This window comes from Thunnus albacares, chromosome 9, assembly GCF_914725855.1.
Source record: "Thunnus albacares chromosome 9, fThuAlb1.1, whole genome shotgun sequence".
In the NCBI taxonomy this organism is placed as follows: Eukaryota; Metazoa; Chordata; class Actinopteri; order Scombriformes; family Scombridae; genus Thunnus; species Thunnus albacares.
Window position 1 is genome coordinate 11,663,176 of NC_058114.1, and position 19,243 is coordinate 11,682,418.

Genomic DNA, 19,243 nt, shown 5'->3' on the forward strand with positions numbered 1-19,243 from the left:
GTTAGTCTGATAAAAATACAAATATCTGAAACTATTTTCTATCCAATAATGGAAAATCACATTTAGAGCTTCAACGATTAGTCAATTAATCGATTAGCTGCCAACTATTAAATCAATCACCAACTATTTTGATAATTGATTAATCATTTCGAGTCAATTTTTCAGAAAAAAATGTTAAAATTCTCTGATTCCAGCTTCTTTTTTCTGGTCACTTTAGTCTTCTATGACAATAAACTGAATATCTTTGGCTTTGTGGGCTGTTGGTCAGGCCAAAACAAGACATTTAAGGACGTCACCTTGGACTTTGGGAGACACTGATCTACAGTTTTCACCATTTTCTGACATCTGGACCAAACATTGAGGAAATACGTGACAGATTAATTGACAATGAAAATAATTGTTAGTTGCAGCCTTCGTCAAGTGTACTTAAATACAGTTTTGAGCAAAAGTAATTGCATTTTATGCTACTTTATACTTTAACTCCAAAAATATTTCTGATGTAAATATTGTACTTTTTACTCCACTACATTTATTTGACAGATGTAACTTACTTTGAAGTAACATCTGTTTAACTAACATCAAGGTTATACTTACAAAACAGCTTATCATCTCATAACAATGTGACATTATTATAGAATAAACTAACCAAAACTACTACTTCCTCCTTCACGTATTACGGTGGATTGCATGAGAATACGTGCATGTGTGCGTGTGTGTTTGTGTGATAATGAAAAGCCGCAGCAGCTGAAGTAATGCCACTGCCAGTCAGCATGCGGTGACTCAGACAGGGAATTTTTTTTGAAAATCCATCTACTGAAACCCATTCATCACTGGGCGAGAGAATAAACTTTAAGGCATTATAAATATAGATTTCTTCCATTTCTGAGACACACAAAGAGGGAGAGAGCTGCTGTGTATCTGCTCACACTCATTGTTTATATGTTTAATATGGCACAAAGCTGAGAAATTTATAAGGACGTTTAGTGACGGCGGCATAAACAATGATTTTGATTGCAACGCCATCATGATGAAAACTGGAGGATCTTGTGTATGTACATGTCGCATCTCTCTGCACCTGCATTGAGATCCTCTTTCATCACAACAGTCGTACGTGCAAGTTGTGCTGATATGCACGTACTCGCCATTTCATCCCGTCGAGGTGCCTCAAACAAAACACAGCACACTGGGCTGGTACCATTTCGAGTGCACTCACGACTTTGTTCCCTGGATTTTTTCCTGAAATTTTAATTTCAGGCAATATTAAGCATCTAAATTACATATATAATTATTTTGTGTTGGATTTGATGTCTTATGCATCTCGTAGAGCGGTCGTTCACACTTCTTACTGTGTGAAGTGGTAAAGTACCTTGTAGCGACACGAAATGGGACGCAGCCGCCGTGTCTCTTTCTAGAAACCACGTGACACATCTCGTCTGTTGATGCGGTCCAGAGGAGGGCGGAGACGAGGAGGAGTCAGCCGGGAGGTTATAAAAACACCTACGCTGCTTATTTCCAGCCACCTTCCACGCTCATCCTATCAGGCGTTTCCCCCTCGACCGTCCTCTGCGGCTGTTGAAGCAGTGGGCCAAATCACGACGCTAACACTGGAGCTGTAAAATTAACAACGGGGTGAGTAAAAAAAAAGTTGTTTTTAAAATAGCTATCGCTACTTTTTTTAAAGCAACTTAGTAAAGGCGAATTTAACCGTCTTTTCTTGCGGCACTACAGTTACGTTAGCGTTAACGGTCGCTGCCTTTGTTATCTGACGTTAAAAGTTAAATCTGTCAACGGTCAGCTCGCGACCAGTGTTCACGAGCTGACCGTTATGACTTGCGAGCATGTTAATGTTAGCTAATGTTAGCTTCTGTGTGGCTGTTGTAGCAGCCGTTAGCTCAACTGTTAAACGGAATACAGCGTGGCTTTCGGGTATATCTGCTTATCTTTGTCAAACTGTAACAATATAATAACTTTTTTTACATTGTATGCTCTTAACTTGGCTAATTGAAATTGCTGTGACAATTCTAACTAACACTATCTGTAAAGATAAACGTGGGCGGCTCTATCGTTAGCTGTTGTTGCACTCTGATTGTTTTTATTGCACCATTAACTTGTGACGAATGTTAGCTTGTCTGCCATAGTCTGGTGTATTTGATTCTAAGTATTCTTTTAAACTAGGTTGAACTCTATAAGTTACTATTCTAGTCTGTGTGTCACCGAGTACAGCGGGGTTTTTTTTAATGATTTGCTTTATTAATGGGGGTTATAACGCTGCGGTGTCTATGCATTGTCCACAGGGCTCCCGTTTAAAGCGCCGCAGCAAGCTGACCAGCCAGCGCAGTGTGATCACTTGCGACTCTCTCTGAAACGACTTTCTGTTTCGGAGAAGTGCAAATTGATAACCCAAAAACCACTGCCGCCGCACATCCTCCAAAAAAATTACCCCAAATCGAAGCAAAATGGTGCAAAATAAGATCACCGAAGTCACTGGTTTCCATCGCTCTTTCAAGGTGAGTTTGACATAGTTGAAGGAAAATGCAGAGCTTCTTTCAATGTCCTTTGCCTAGTCTCTATAATCAGAGCACGTTTGTCTGCATATGTGAGAGGGGACCTCACCTTGCTATATATAAACACATCTGTTGCTCTCCCACATCTTATGGCTGACAAACATACCATGTGGATGGTTGACACGTGAATGTGCAGTTAATGAAAGTAACTTATCACTTGAATGCATGGCAGTTAAGAGTTGAAGAGCTGCTGTAGTCGGGTGTTCACTGCAGTCATCTATGCATACATTATGAGGATGGAGTATTGTATTATATGCATTAAGTTTATGGTTGTTTTTGAAATATTCTGCCCTTCACCCTTTTCCCAGTCCATTTTCAGTTAATGGTTGCAGGATGGGAGATACATAAGGCTCTTATCATCTATGACTAACAATCCTCTCAGCTGAATAGGTTACTGATAAGATTGTATGCCTTTTTTTAACAAGTATATTTGTTATTACCTTCCAGGGCCAAAATCCCTTTGAGTCAGATGACTTCACTAAAAATGGATCCCATCTTATTGATTCAACATTTAATTTTGATTCTTCCCCAAGACACGGTGGGTATTTTGAAAACCTTAACTTCTGTCTTTACAACACTCTTATCTGGGTGTTGTCAATGAAATCCATAACAACCTAGTTAATTCACTGTGGCTAGTTTCTGCACTGCCTCTTCTAACAACTTGGCAACAAATTAACTCTGAACAAAAACATTGTTGTTGCCCTTAAATTTTGTTTTCCCTTTTTTAGCACTTGTTGCACTTTGTTTTTTTCACACTAGCACATGGTAATGTATTCGCTCCTACTTTGACAGACATGCCCTCCAGCCAGCCTATTGACATCCCCGATGCCAAGAAGAGAAACAAGAAGAAAAAGCGTTGCCGGGCAACTGACAGTTTCTCTGGACGATTCGAGGGTAAAAACCTCTTTTTCCAATATAATTATATTGGTGTTATAAAAGCTCTTCATAAAATGTTATTTGTATCAACTATTGACAGTCTACTGCTTGAATTGAATTAATAACCTCTTAAACTCTCTGCTACAGATGTCTATAGACTTCAGGAAGAGGTACTAGGAGAGGGCGCCTATGCTAGGGTGCAAACATGCATCAACCTCATCACCAACAAAGAGTATGCTGTCAAGGTAAGACATTCTCTCACACTTCTTAGATGCCTGTGATATATTTGAAAACATTAGCATAGTGCATGGAGTCTTGATTCCCACATGTCGGTGCTCCTATCTCAGGAGTCTGTGAATGTAGCCTTGCCACATAACACCCTCCTGCTGCCAGTGTTGAGCTCTGTAGCTAGTGATGAATATCAAGATGCTAGATTTCTAGGACTGTGTTTGGTTACTTCCATGATTAACTTTGAGATGTGAATTGCGTAATGAAATGCCTTTGAACACGGTGGAACTCTGTGCCATTACGTGCTCCTGAATAGCTAAAACGAAGAAAACTAGGCTACAGGATGTGCCCCATTGTATCCATATTGCCTTCCTTTTACAGGTCATTCTTTAGAAATCTTGTTGAGGAAAGTTCTGGTCCCGGGGCAGGATACGACTTTTTCTTTTTTCCCTTAGTTCAGCTCTGTAGAGTGGATGTCTGCAGGCTCTGTGTTGTGCTACTGCTGTGCCTTTTTTTTCTTTTTTTTTTCATTTGAGTGTGCAGCACCAGCTGCTGTTAGCAGACACTTCCCCTCACTGTTTTTACAGTTTTTCAGCCTATCACAGAGCAGGGAGGGATATACCCACCCCTTCTCTCTACTCCTATTGCGTATAGAGGACGCTCGTAGTGGGAACATTGTGTACTGCTAACTGTGCCAAAACAAAACCCACATATAGAGAGGAAGGAGGGGCGCTGGGTGAGGGTTGTGACCCAGGGTGTTTACATTGCTTTGTTCTCCTTCTTACTCAGTATAGTTATGCTCTTTTTTCCCCTCTCTCTCTCTGTCTCTCTCTCTGTCTCTCTGTCTCTCTCTCTCCCTCTCCAAGTGGGGGGAGCAGATTTGTGAATACATGCCTTGACTCTTGGGGACTTCCTTTTATGCTTGATGTATAATGCTTATTTCCTCATTTTAGGGAACAAAACGTTTTGTGAAATGTTTTTCTTTGCTGTAGTACAGAAAAGTAGAAGTGGCAGAAGCTTGTTTTTCTTTTTATGAACTCTTGGCACTTAACCCACTAATCCCATTGGGACATTGCACAAACACAGCTATTTTTTTACTTTTTTAATTAATCCATATTTGTAGTTTAATTCTTTTTGAGTCTGAAACAAAGTGATGATGGTTAAAGGCTAGTTCCCCACATCATACCAAATACTTAATTTCATAATATTTCAGATTCAGTCATGTGATCATAAATCTGTTGGTATTGTTTACTCTGGGGTGGTTTGGTAGATCCCTTGGGACATTGCAATTCTGGGGGAGGAGGCACAAGGGTAGGCGGTTATTGGAGGTCATTTAAGAGTCGGACAGGGCTCAGACTTCTCCTGCCAGATGTCCTGCCTCTCCCCTCCCCCTCCAGACGGGGGTGAGTTGCATGTGTGGGCTTCTTGTGTTGCAGTTGCAACAAAAGCCTCGGCACCAAGGGCGAGCAGAGGGCTGTGCAGTGCATGCCTATCTGAAGCTTTAGTTTCCAAACAAATCCTCTCCTTAAATATATTATTTCACAACCCTGGATTGATGTTTGAGCCTGCAGTGCGAGTCGGTGAAGCCTTGTTCTTCAGCAGGCCGATTCTGATCTGTGATTTGGATAAACAACCATAAATCTAGCACTTTTGTGCACCCTCTTATCATGTTGTCAGGGCATTTGTCAGCAATGTTGTGCCATTTCTTTTTTTTATCTGCAAATGTCATTATCAGGGTGGGACGTTTGTGTTGTGATCACGAGAAAGTGAGCTGGTTGGGGGCCGTTTGTGCTGCTGACTCAGGCTGGAACAGTGCAAGGGGCTTTGGACTGCTCACAGGCCTCTTGTCTGTGCATTAATCCTAGACACACACTGCAACTCTGGCCCCACTGGGCTTCAATAGCAGCTGTAATCCAGCTACCAGGAAGAGAAACATGCACAGCCTCCCAAGCAGACAATAACCGACCAGGACTGGAAAATTCAGGCCTTTTGCTTTGGTGTCAGCAGTCTATCTTTCTGTCTCTTGGCAGGGCATCGTGCAGCTGGTGGGCCCCTCAGTGGTTTAGTTCCAGGCAGCACAAAGTTATATTTAGAGAGTATTTTTTTTTTATCGTAAACAGTTTTTGGATTAGCTCATGGGATGTTTCAAAAGGAACACTCATAGCTCCTTAGGAGCACTTACGATATAAATATGGGTCACACATGAAAGCTAAATATAGAGATGTTGTGACTTGTTTCATTCTCATTCTGCTCTGTCTCGGTTTGGCAGGCAGCATCAAAAGTAGGTTAAACTATCTTTGGAACTTTGTCACAGGGTGGGATAGAGGTTGGCAAGTAGGAAAAATACAGGCCTGGTCTGGAAGAAAACCAGTTACAGGTTACTGTATATATGGAATATGTAATCTATGCTATACAGCCATGTCTAAGGTAAACAGAGCCATGGGTGGGGTTTTGTGGTGCAGTGTGAGGGGATGGCCTGACCCAAATATTAACTCAAGTGACCTCAGTGTTTTTTCTGCTACAAGAATTATCCTACACTCTGCTGCTGTGTAGGAGATGGAAGTGACTCATTTGTTTAGTAGGCCCCTTTTTTTAGACAGTATGACTTAACCATAATGTTGTTCTTTTCCAGATCATTGAGAAAAGACCAGGTCACAGCCGCAGCCGTGTCTTCCGTGAGGTTGAGATGCTCTATCAGTGCCAGGGACACAGGTAACATCCCTCTGTCATGACCAACTGAACATAATGACACCTATTGAATGTATGGAGACAGTATTGCAGACTGAATAGACCAATTAGTGCTGTATCTTATTCTGTTAGGCTTGCTACGCTTGATTTTGAAGCTCCTTATCCCCTCTTAGTGCAGATATCACATGAAATTCAGTCAGAAGGTGCTAGATGACATGGCTCACACTGCTTTTTTTTCTTTTCTGAAGTAACATCCTGGAGCTGGTGGAGTTCTTTGAAGAGGAAGACAAATTCTACCTGGTGTTTGAGAAGCTTAGAGGAGGTTAGTGAATTATAGCTGCTGCAGGATGCCGGCATCATATCCCTTTGTTTATTTTTAAACATTCCAGTAATGCATGCACCCCGTCTCTAGTCTGTAGCCAGTTTGTGTCTGTGTGTGGGAAGGCATTCATTCTGTACTCTTTGCTTGTAAATAAAGCTGATCTACTCTTAATTTTTTTTCCCCACTATTAGGGTCCATCTTGGCACACATTCACAAGAGACGGCACTTCAGTGAGCAGGAAGCCAGTGTTGTCGTGCAGGACATTGCCAGCGCTCTGGATTTCCTGCATAACAAGGGTAAGACCGCTCATATAAAAGCGCAATTTTACTTCTACTCATGAACACCAAAAGTGGACTCATCAACACCAAGGGTGGATATGTACCATGACATGGGTTTTAATACAGCAGTTAAAAATCAACACACTTGTTTCCTCAAGCTATAATGGAACATATTTGCATTATGTTGTCTTGTTAACATTGGTCCAGGCACAGAGACCTTTTAATTGGCTTACTAGTTGTTGTTTTTTTTTGTTTGTTTGTTTTTTTGCAAAGGTATTCACTTGATCCCAGGACTGTGCGGATCCTACTAAAGAAAAGTGACTGATTCCTTGTTTATTTATTTTCAGGAATGGCACACAGGGACCTGAAGCCTGAAAACATCCTCTGTGAGAGTGCAGACAAGGTGAGTTTATTGCAAACATGTTAAAGCTCAGTTCGTTCAAAGGGCAACTAACGTAGTGATAAAGAATGATAAGTCGGTTTAAGATGATATCAACCTTGGTAAAGATAAATGGTCACAAAGGCCTCTTGCCCCACAGTTACATTAATGGAGTAAACACTGTTTAAGTGAATCTTTAATTATTCTGAACTTGTATCTCTTTGTCAGATTTCACCTGTCAAGATTTGTGACTTTGACTTGGGCAGTGGGATCAAGCTGAACAGTGACAGCTCACCCATCTCCACCCCTGAGCTCCTAACTCCTGTAAGTTCACCAGCCTTTTGTTCTTGTCTTTTCCAAAACATTTAAACAACTTTTATAAATGACAGTGGCAACGTGCTATTGAAGGGGAAATGCGGGGTTGCAGTGTATGACTATAGTCATTCAAATCTTGGAAGAGGTTAATCTTTCATATGGTCTTGATTGCTTTTCCCTATACAGTGACTTGTCATCTTGTTGTGGATAAGCAGGGTGCTTTCAGGCTGTAAAACAATGTCGTTATCAAGTCAAGCTGGCTGGCTGTCTATTGGGCAATCCTCGGTGGCGTTAGCCGCAGCACAGCTCGCTGATTGGAAGAGGGAAAATATTGTTTGAGGTTAAGGTAGTTCAGTGTTGGGCAGTTTCTTTGAAATTATGACATATTTTGCTTCCTTTCCTGGCAGCTTTTACATTTCCTTATCATGCTATGGTATCAGCAAAACTTGGAAAGATATCCCTCAGTTTAATGTCCACGTCCTGTTGCTTATCAGTTGCAAATATTGAGGCCCATGAGTTTGGGGGTTATGATTGTTTAACCCTCATGCTAACGTCACAACACAAAGCAATACCTTAGAGTAGCGTCCAGAAAAGCGGGACACTTGCAACCTCAAAGAAGAATGGTAAAGTTGACCTGGCCCGCTTTTTACTTTTGTCAACACATACTGTCTGTCGGTTGGATAGATGGATTGGAGCAGGTGACACAGAGCAGTTTAGCCTGCAGGAATGTGGCGGTGGTGGGTGGGGGGTTTTCAACACTTGTAACTTCATCTTCCTTTAACACAACTAATGGATGGGGGAGATCATCCCAGGACTATGTGAAAGGCAGTTGGTTTTGGGGGCCAAGAGGCCTCACGTGTTTAGTCTACATGAACTTGATGTTCAGTAGAAATAACTGTGTGTGTGTGTGTGTGTTTTGAAGTGGGGTGTACCCATTAGTTTATCTGCTGTTTTTAATTATTTGTCCAGCCTCTAAATCATATCCTCAAGTCATGTCTTGTTGTGCAATGAATCTAATTTGTACACAAACACAAGACTTAATCCAATGCAAAGATTTCAGTGGAAGAAAAGTAAAATGCCTGAGGATAGGACACAATGTGCTAGCCTTGGAATAAAATAAGACTGGAGGGAGCACATTGTGACTTGTACAAGGCCATGTCCTGTGGTATGAAGAAGGGTTACAATGAAATCAAAACACAATCTCTGCCCTATTTCCCTTTTTGCTCTGTGGTATGAGAGAGAAAAACATCCACCCTCTCTGCTTATAGTCTCCGCCCAGTGGCCCCAGCCATGCTTGTGCTGCTCTGCGTTTCCTTTATGTTCTTTATACAAAGGCTATGCACATGGTTTGTTCTAGAAAATTTAGTCTTTTCCCCCTATACCTAGCAACTGAGATGTGATTGGCTAGACCAGTGGGAGGGGGAGGGCAACTGGGAGGGACAAATACCCCAGTCTGCTCATGCGCTTTGGCTTGTTTTCTTTGCCTTGATCACAGGAACAATGTTATCTGATTTTCATCTCTTTGGCACTCTCACCCGGCCCCCCTCAGTCACCCACATTCCTACAGTTGCTGTTGCACAATATGATGTGCTGTTGCATTTATTGCTTATGTAAATCAACTTTATCCAAGGGCTGTTAAAAATGTATGTTTAGTGTGGATGTTTTTGTGCTCTCTAGTATAAACTAGTGTCACAGGGGACACAGGGAATAGGAGAGGGACCTTTCTATGAAAGAGCTAATTTTAGTTTACTAAGAACTCTGCACGAGTGACTGACTGTCTGTCAGTTTGGCATGAAATAAATCTTACTGCTCAAATGTCAAAGCTCATGTACAGTGTGGAACTCAAGATGGAGGTGCCACATACAAGCAGCTTAGACGGTAAAAAAAAAAAATCAAGGAACTGCTACTCTTGTCGCAGATGCAGGTGCAGCTGCATGACGACAGAACAGGTCGTCTTCCTGTAAGCCTCTTCAGATAATCCTGAAGTTTACAAACAGCAGAGGTGTGTGTCATCAGTGGTGTCAATATGGTCTGACTAGTCACATGGTTTCAGGAAAGCCCCAGGTTGCAATAGCAACAAATCCTGCGTTAACAGCAGCAGCTGATCAGCAGCTATCTACAGCTCGCAGGAAGCTTTGAGGCTGTGACTGATGCAAGTTCTCAAGGTATTTGCAACACAGCCATAAGAGGCTGTACCAGAGAGCCATGATATGTTATTTCTCTGCCCCCCCCTCCCAGCTCTTATCAGTGGCCGTTGCAGGCGGTCCTGCACTGGCTATCTTTACCCTGACTGGTCTTATTGGTGGTGTTCGGGTGGCTTTGAAACAAGATTAGCTTTGATAGCTGCTTTTGATAGCGCAACTATCACCTTTCCTCTCATTTTAGGGCACCTTGGTATGCAAAAATATCCTTTGCACTTGTGTCATTTATTTGTGTGTGTGGTAGCTGCATTTGGCCTCGATCCTGGGGGCTTGTCTGTGGAGGCAGTCGTCCCAGACGTGATGTTGTTGGGGGTTGGGGTTTTCTCTCCGACAGAAGCAGCTTTGTCTGAGAAGAGATTCCTGTGCAGGAAATTTCATTACATAAGGGTACAGCAGGGCGGAGGAGGAGTTAGGAGACAGCTGGGATGTGGTACTGGGACACTAGGACACAATAGACGCCTGCTCAGTGTAAACATGCTCGTTCACAGATGGAAAGGAGGATATAGGCCAGAGGCGTTTTGCCAGACTGTAGGCCGTGATGTGGACAAATACTTAAAAAATAACTTGCTTTACTGTGGGCTGCAGTTTTGAAACAGATTGAGCAAAGGAGGGATATTCTCTAGAAATCTCAAATAATCCAAACTCTTGCTATGAAACATGTTTTTAATTCATATATATTCTATATAACAAATGTTCTTGTTTTAAAGTCAGTAGAATGAGGCAACAATGAAAAGTCTTACCCACAAATATCTGGGTGTTCTGCTGAACTAACGACCTGCTCCTCTTTTCTGTTCCTAAAGTATTAAAACAGCATTTGGTGTTTGTGTTTGCAAGTTATGTAACCGGCAAGGGCTCAGCCCAGTCTTGGTTCCACAGGACAGCCAATCCTCTTTTCCCTGCTCAGTGTTTGGCCTAATTTCTTGCCTAGCTACATAACAAGGCACCGTCAGAGCTGAGTCTAGCCTTGCCCTCAGCCTGTTCTGGCTGGGCTCTGTGCAGTTGGATGGGCAGAGCGGTGACTCACTGCTGCTGCCTACCCACACTAACCTGCCTCTTTATAGCACAGCCCTCCCTTCCTCTACCCTTGATATGTAATTGCACACGATGTTCCTACTTAGGCGTTCTTAACACATTACGAAAAGCTGTATGGTGCATTTTAAAATGGACACATCACTGCAGATAAGCATGTGACTGTCACATAGCCCCCTCACCACCACCACCACACAGAAAATGTGTAGGCCCCAGGCTTTAACACTTTCAACCACGAGGTATCAGCTGAACTGAGGAATGTGTGCAGCAACCGAGAGAAGATTATGTTTCTCTGTACTCTTTTTCTGCTTTGGTTACTGTTTTTTTTTTTGTCATCCCTGGGCTAACAAACTTTGGTTCCTCTGTCTTTCACAGTGTGGCTCTGCAGAATATATGGCACCTGAGGTGGTTGAGGCCTTCAGTGAGGAGGCCACAATTTACGACAAGCGCTGTGACCTGTGGAGCCTTGGAGTCATCCTCTACATCATGTTGAGTGGCTATCCACCCTTTGTAGGCCGCTGTGGCGGTGACTGTGGCTGGGAACTAGGGGAGCCCTGCCACACCTGCCAGGTAAGAATGTGTCACATTCATTCGGCCTTTTACACACTTCTTCTTCTGAGACAACATTCAGTTCACTTCCTATATATCCTGCACAAGACAATAGTGAAACCTAAACCAAAATGTCTTTTTTATGTTCATTTCCAGAACACTTTGTTTGAGAGTATCCAGGAAGGAAAATACGAGTTTCCAGAGAAAGACTGGGCTCACATCTCCTCAAGTGCCAAAGACCTTATATCCAAACTTCTGGTGCGGGACGCCAAAAACCGCCTGAGTGCTAGCCAGGTGCTACAACACCCCTGGGTGCAAGGGGTAGGTCTAAAACCTCTGATCTTCTTCTGCATATCTTTGACTTCTCTGTTTACGTAAGGGTTTTGTCTCTGATTAATTAACATGTCTTTTTTTTTTTTTATTCAGGGTATATCTGACACTTTGCCAACATCTATCTTGCATCAAAGGTGAGAAGACGTTAGTTATACAAGACTGCACACCTTTTGACAATTTTATTTGAAATATTTAATATTTAATTTGTTCATTGTTTTGACTATTTTTGTCTTTTGTCCATCAGAACCAGCAATGCCAGGGATCTGACATTCTTTGCTGACAAAGCCATGGCCGTGAACCGGCAGCTGGCTGAACAGGATGGCATGGAAGAACAGCAGCAGCAGGAAACCCCGTTTGTTGTTACCGCTGCTGGCTCTTCTATGCGCCTCTCTCCTCCTTCCAACTCCAAGCTGGCCAGGCGCAGGCAGCGAGGCAGCCAACCCAAGGGAGGGCCAGTCTCTGCTGCTGAGCTTCGTCAGCTCTTGGCCCCTCTCGTTATTGTGGGAGATTGTGCCTGAACTTTGTCAACCCGGACCTCCGACCTTCCGTTAAGATTCAAGTCCAGATCTAAGACTGTCCTGATACTCTCCCTCCCTAATTCTGGCCCCTCTCTCTGACTTTAGCTGGCCTTGGTTCCTCTGCCATTCAGGCTTTCTTGCCTCGCTGTAAAGGGAGATGCTGCTCGCAGCTCTTCCTCTAAAATGCCTTCTGCCCTTCTGCAGCACTTCTGAAGCACATCAGCCCAGGGCCTGCAAATAGCAAATACACATATGTGCACGTCCAGGTTGGGGGGGAGGGGGGTGTTAATGATATGGGGGAGAGAGAGAGAGAGAGAGAAAGAAAGAAGTATTTTCTAAGTTATGTTTTTTTTTTTTTTTTTTTTTTTCATACAACTCAGTTCAGAAGAAACTAAGCTCAGACACCAAAGGACAACCTGTTGTGCTGCTCCCACATTACAACTGGATCCACTGTGAATTAAGTTATCTGGAATGTTTGCCTGTATGTATATGCATGAATGGCCCATCTGCAGATACGTACAAGCTTATGCAATATCCCAAGATGAAGGCTGTTCCTGTCTTGAAGGGATTCAGTATAAGGGGTTGGAAGGGCTGTAAGCCAATGCTGTCCGTGCCTGGTGCGGTCCATTGTGTGGCTGGGGACTCTTCAAAGATTTTTTTTTTTTTTTTTGGTCTCCATTTTAAGATAAATTCCTCACAACTGAGCCTCATCTGTAAATGGTCAGAGATGAAACGCACTCATCCAGCTTGGTGGCCATGCACTTAATGCTCCTAGAGCAGCGAATGTTTGTCTGTTCCCTGCCAGCCATGATTTACTATTGCACCGTTTCATACGGTTTGATATTATATGAATATATATGCCAAATTATCAGTGGCCACACCGTTCAGTGTTTGAGACATCAGTCAAGTCTAATAGTATTGAATAAACTATTTTACTTGGGTTATGATGAATGGCCAGCTGGTATACTGGTACAGACTAATTATGTTAAATGGCCACACAAGTGAAATTGGGTCAGTGTTCCTTTCAATGTAAAGAGTTCATGACATGTCCCCTTGCCACAACCAGAACTTGTGATTTTTCTTTTTTTTTTTTTTTTTTGTAATTTTTTTTTCTACAAATCAATTTATGCATTAGATTAACCTTTAATATTTTGGCAGTAAAGGTTAGAACCCCTCTCACGGGGTTTGAAAAGCACATTTTGGCCAATGTGACCCAAGTGTCGTTTGTTGATTCATTTATTTGAACCATCATCTTTATAAGGGTTCACCATTGTTGTTTTTGATGAGACACCCCTTTCAAAATGACATTACAAATTTTCATAACAAATAAGAGGCAGAGGAGATTTCTCAAAAAAAACAAAAAGAAACATTGAAAAAAAGGAAAAACATTCCACAAAAAGAAAAATGACAAAAAAAAGTCTTCCACAAACGTGTAGCTGTATTAAGTTTACCTTATTTTTTCATGTTTGAAAACTCCATGTCAATGTGCCACACTGATATTTTTTTTTTTTCCTTTTTTGTATGGCTGTTAATAATAAGCTTTTACTTTCTACATGGTGATTTTCATGCAGGTGCTGTTGAGTTCAGGTGAAACACCGGATGTTTTCCTTACGTTTTGTTTTTTTTTAATGTTTTATGTTTTTAAAAAAAGTTCAGAGTATGAGGTGAGATGGCGAGAGTTTGTGTAGTTGATCTGGAGAGTTCATGCCCAGTGAAGGCAAGTTTTTAAGTTTTATTTTTTTATGTGTAAGAGTTGGCAATAATCAAAACTTTTTTTTTTTTTTTTTTTGGTTCAGATTAAGTTAAAGCTCATTCTGAAACTGACAGGTAATGGACTGGTGATGAGGTCTCACAACACTGTAGCCATTTCACCAAAGAGGGTTCAAGTCATGACATTGAACATGTGAGCATGATCCATCACTGAGAAGTGGGGATCTTCTGATTGTCCATGTCCTGTTGCCAGCAATGCAGCAACGGTACTCTGGAAATGGTTCTCTTGGTGTGAAAGGACCCATTATGCTGATAATAGGACACTGTAATAGTTCTAAAAAAAAACAAAACAAAAAAAAAAAAAAACAACCTTTCTACAGATGCATCGTTATGGGGTTTTATGTCTTATAATAAGACTTACTTGAATTTGTGTATGCAGCTGTTTCTTCTCCATTTGGGAAACTACTTTGCTATCAGTAATCTAAAAGCATTAAGCTGATGATCAAGGCAATCTTTTGGGTTTTGAAAATACCTATACAGTTCAGTATTCTGCCTTTTTTCTCCCTTTTTTTTTTTTGAGCATCAGAAAAGTTAGTCCCTACTTTTTGAGAGGGCTGGATACTCAAAAACGCACAGACTTTGGCCATACTCTGTAATATCCTGAATGGTGTAATACGAGTTTTCTTGGTCATGACCATTTCTACTTTTTGTCAAATGGCAGTAGTTTTTGGACTGCCTTTTATTGGGGGGAAGGGGACAAAATGATATCCTACGCCTCTCAATTTTTATATTGTATGTCATTTTGAAGTAAGGAAGTGTTAAAATTCAGTCATTCATTCAAATGGACAGTCCCATCAACCTCCCCACAATTTGAATGTAGCCCACAGGCAAAGCATTTACAATCCAGCAACATTGATCAAATGTTTTATAAATAGTTCGTTTCATGGACACGGTGTGGGGAAATGTCGATTCTTTCTACGTTGATAACAGTCCTCAAGCTTAGGCTTTCTTTTTTTTTTTTTTTGGAGAGTTGACACCTGATTTTAACGCTGTCTGAATCACCCCAAGCTCATTGTGTTCATGGGAAGAAATTTGAAATAAATACATCCTTTAAATACAAAAAAAATATTTTGATTTAAAATAAGCACTTTACTGTACCATGTGAATGATTGCAGTTCACTCAAGGCAACATTTATGACAGTTGCTACAGAATTTTGTATTGTTTTTCTAAAAAAGAAAAAAAGAGCAATAAAATGCTTTTAAACTACACACTTGTCTGTCTGATTACTGTGACGTCTTTTGTATTTCGTTTCTGAGAGAATGAAAGGCTGAAAGTGATAAAAGTGAAAACTACTGTACTTCCCCTGGTTTGTACACTTTCCTGTATCCTGTATCACCAGTTTCACATTAACCAGCACTTATCTTTCAACCAAGGTTGAGGCCGTTCTGATTCTGTGCTGTAAATTCCTTTATCAGTAACCCTCACGGATATCTGAGCTGACTTCATCACATATGTCCTTGGCTGTTGGTAAATATGAGCTCAGTTGTCTCCTCACACTGAAATGTGACTGGTTTCACCTTGCATTAGTCATGCTGAGAGCTGCCGAGGGGGCGCTCTACACAGCAGACCGGCTCGCTCTGACGAGACTGATGCAACCTGCTGCAAGAGCGGCGGCAGCTCCTGTGTGCCACCTCATGATCTCCCTGGAGATATGAAATGATTTCTGCTGAATTAACTGAATGCCAGTGAATCATTTCAACACTAATACTGGTTAGGATTTGTCTTTGTATTGTTAAAATGCAGCTGTCTAGACTGTAATAATGTTGAAGAGATTTGTGTAGAAATATTGCTGGTGATGTTAAAATTAAAAATACATCAGCTGGGTTTGGTCCAAAGCTGATATTTAAGCCAATGAGCAGAGATGGAAATAAGCACATTATTCTTAATATAAACGAGAATAAAATAAAATCCTATCAGCATCAGTAAGTGTTTAGAGATGCAACTAACAATGTACAACTATTTTATCAGTTTATCTATAGTTTATTTAATTTAATCGATTAAAAAAAAAAATCAAAAAATAGTAGAAACTGCTCATCACTAGCTTTGAGAGCCCAAGCTGATGTCTTCAGATGTTTTGTTTATTGTCAATTTAAAATAACATAAAACTTTTTTTTTTAAAAAAGCAGAAAATTACATTGTGTAGCTGGAACCACCAAATATTTGACTAAACAGACGATTAATCAACTGTCGAACATGTTAATTTTGTCAATCAATTAATCAACTACTTGTTTCAGCTTTACTATGAATGTGATACTTTAACGCAGTGATCCATAATATTCTCTTCTTCCCTGGAAATGTAGATGTTCTGTACTTTACACAGAAACAAAGTGCAAGGTTCTCAACAAAAGTCAAAACAAACCCGAAACCTTATAGATTGCATAACATTTATTTTCGCATTGCTAACGTCATAAGGCATGAGGAAATGAAATGATGCAATCGTGGTGTGTTTTCTGTACAATCTCCAGGGAGCATGTGCGCAGCGCTGAGAAACTACACTGCAGTATTTGTCTCCCTCTGGTGGAGAGTTTTCACAGATGTAATGCGGTGAAGTAGATGTTTAGTCAGTAAATATGACAAAGATATGAACTTTCAATTTAATTATATAAAACATTATATTTAAAGGGGAACAAATCAACCTTGTATGATCCACAGATCACAGGATTTCAGGTCTAAAGAGGGTCAAATTAATCATTTTCTTGTGCTCTGTGCATGGAGATAGTCATTTAGAAAATATAAATACTTTCTCACTAAGTGTTGTAAACAAATTAAAAATAAAATTAATTTCTATTTTGCTGATCTGGATAGCATTTATACTTTTAAAATGATCTCGAGACATGTCTTTTCATACGAGGCAACTTTAACTTTCCATTAAACAGTGATATCAGATGGGCAAATTTTCAATAGTTAAATGTGTAAATCACAGTTGTGGCTTCATGTTAAGGATATCTCTGTAAATATTGAGAGAAAAGGTGTAAATATAATAATAATATTAACTACATAAAGAAAAAAATCTATAAATCCATAAATCTATGGAAAAAATAGATAAAAACTAACTTTAAAAGTAATAAACTCACTAGAGCTGCAACAATTAGTCAATTAGTCGATTAATCGATTAGTTGCCAACTATCACATTTATCGACAACTATTTTGATAATCAATTAATCGTTTGGCATTATTCTTTTAGAACAAAATGTCCAAATTCTCTGGTTCCAGCTTCTTAAATGTGAATATTTTCTGGTTTCTATGATAGTAAACTGAATATCTTTGAGTTGTGGACTGTTGGTCGGGACAAAAGAAGACGTCTGAGGACGTCATCTTGGGCTTTGGGAAACAGCGATCCTCATTTTTCACTATTTTCTAACATTTTATAGAACAAACAACTGATCGATTAATCGAGAAAATAATTGACTGATTAATCGATAGACAATAATCGTCAGTTGCAGCCCTAAAACTCATTAATAGCAGCGTAAAAAGAAAAAGCAAAGTTGCAAATAAATAACTTTACCCTTCAGAGGCTCATGGAGGTAGAGTTGAGTCCAAAAACATATGACATTTCATGTTGTTAAACAATTTAACTGTTGGATAAAGAATCTAGAAGTCAGGACATTGGGAATATTTGGCATAACAGCTGTACTCTTTCTTTGTTTAAAAAGAATCCTGCAATTAAAACAAAGCATGTGGAGATGAAAAAGATACATCTGAAGTGCCAATTACTACATCACTGATTACCTGCTCAGAAACACCTGAGATTGATGATTGGGACTGGATCACCTGACTGTGTGAAGTGCACAAAAAGCCTGGACACCTGTTAGAAGTTTGAGAGCCAGCTGGAGGTAGGTATGGGGGGAGCATTTCAGAAAGTATTTGTAAAGCCCTTTTAACTCTGAGGATATTTTTGATAGGAACAAAGACATTGTGTCATTGTGCTGATTTAGTCATTTGGTACAGATCTAGTTATTTTAGATGTATTACTTGATGTATTGGGAGTCAGTGCATTCTTCCCTGAATTTAATGTGAACTACAGGGATGAGTGGTATGGTTTTCTAGCTCTACATGCTATTTTCTGTCTGCTGAAGACAAAGATTTAACTTGCATGAACTTGAGTAAATGTATAAAAGTCTCATTTTTAAGTATTTTTGTTTTAATCTAGCCAGAAAACAATTGTTTGGTCACTGCCAGTTTCATGTGTGACTAGGCTACTGTAACTCATAAGTAATCTGTTCATTTTACCACCAAATAGACCCTTTTCATGGCAAACATTTTGACTTGTCAAAGCAGGAAAAGCTCAGGTGTAAATGGTGTATCATTGTCCCAGTAAGCTACGTCAGTGAGGGAATGCGAGTGTAATGCAGCCATCATCAGTGTTAATTCCACCTGTGCTTTTCCTGCTTTTGATAAGTCAAAATGTCTGCTGTTAAAAGGGTGCATCGTCCCTTTTTAAAGGTGACTGCACTTTCTCCATGTTCTGGGGAAGTTGCCCTAGCTAAATCAGTTTAATCTTTTAAATCCCCCTCTAAACACACTTGGATGGGCTTTTATGTGAATCACTCCTTATGTGCTGCCGTTGTTTTATCTTTAATGTTCAGGGTGTTTTTTTTTTTTTTTTTTTTTTTTTTTTGCGGGGGGGTGGTAATTTTACATCAGTCTCTTTGGGTTAATATAGGTATAGCACTTTTTTTTTTTTCTTTTTAAATATATAAGTGCTATACAAATATGGTTTTTCATGTGCACATTTCCTGCACTTCTTGAACCATACTTGCTTTTATTCTTGATGTGTTTGACCCTGAAGACTTCAAGACCAGACTGCTCTCCTCTTTGTTCCTGTAAAATAAAAATACTTTAACACTTGTGTCATTTTAATTTAGCTAATTGCACAGATAAAACATTGTTTATCTAAACATATATTTTAGTAGCACACCCAGGTGTGTCTATTAGCTTAGCTGAAGGCCAGCCATGAAATTATATTCAAGCTGAAAGAAGAGAAACATAATTAATTCTCCATGAATTTTTGGCTGTTTAATATGAAGAGTATATTTTTGTTTGTAACCAACCTGGTAGAGTATTTTCTTTACCAGTGTGAGTTTTAAGAGCATAACGCTACTGCGTTACGTTTTACATTTTAGCTCAAACTGGACTGTTAGCTGGGGACCGCTAGCGACCGTTAGCCATTTACTATCCATCCTCCGTGACGT

The 19,243-nt window shown here is 40.3% G+C and overlaps 1 protein-coding gene and 1 long non-coding RNA gene across 3 annotated transcripts in view; one reads left to right on the forward strand and one right to left on the reverse strand.

The window, feature by feature from the left end:
• The window catches only part of LOC122989478, a 39,488-nt gene extending 20,296 nt beyond the window's left edge, over positions 1 to 19,192 (reverse strand). The window contains exons 1-2 of the long non-coding RNA XR_006405077.1: positions 19,103 to 19,192; positions 18,808 to 18,872 (exon numbers count right to left, since the gene is read on the reverse strand). This is a non-coding gene — a long non-coding RNA (uncharacterized LOC122989478). The remainder of the gene's footprint in view (positions 1 to 18,807; positions 18,873 to 19,102) is intronic.
• mknk2b (MAPK interacting serine/threonine kinase 2b) lies at positions 1,499 to 15,257 on the forward strand. Of its 2 annotated transcripts, XM_044362381.1 has the most exons (14): positions 1,499 to 1,629; positions 2,295 to 2,507; positions 3,012 to 3,102; positions 3,357 to 3,458; positions 3,588 to 3,685; positions 6,301 to 6,380; positions 6,605 to 6,678; positions 6,870 to 6,974; positions 7,304 to 7,359; positions 7,564 to 7,659; positions 11,256 to 11,450; positions 11,586 to 11,750; positions 11,856 to 11,896; positions 12,007 to 15,257. In XM_044362381.1, the coding sequence occupies exons 2-14, from the start codon at positions 2,457 to 2,459 to the stop codon at positions 12,278 to 12,280; spliced, it is 1,428 nt and encodes a 475-aa protein (XP_044218316.1). In that variant the 5' UTR covers positions 1,499 to 1,629; positions 2,295 to 2,456; the 3' UTR covers positions 12,281 to 15,257. The 2 variants fall into 2 exon arrangements, with proteins under 2 accessions (XP_044218316.1, XP_044218317.1); XM_044362382.1 differs by lacking the exon at positions 2,295 to 2,507.
• Positions 19,193 to 19,243: the final 51 nt, after the last annotated feature.

Excerpts from the sequence above, each read along its gene's own strand:
- mknk2b (XM_044362381.1), top strand. The coding sequence starts at position 2,457 with ATGGTGCAAAATAAGATCACCGAAGTCACTGGTTTCCATCGCTCTTTC. Across the intron at positions 3,459-3,587 it reads TTTCTCTGGACGATTCGAGG|ATGTCTATAGACTTCAGGAA; the intron begins GTAAAAACCTCT and ends TCTCTGCTACAG. Across the intron at positions 7,360-7,563 it reads TCTGTGAGAGTGCAGACAAG|ATTTCACCTGTCAAGATTTG; the intron begins GTGAGTTTATTG and ends TCTCTTTGTCAG.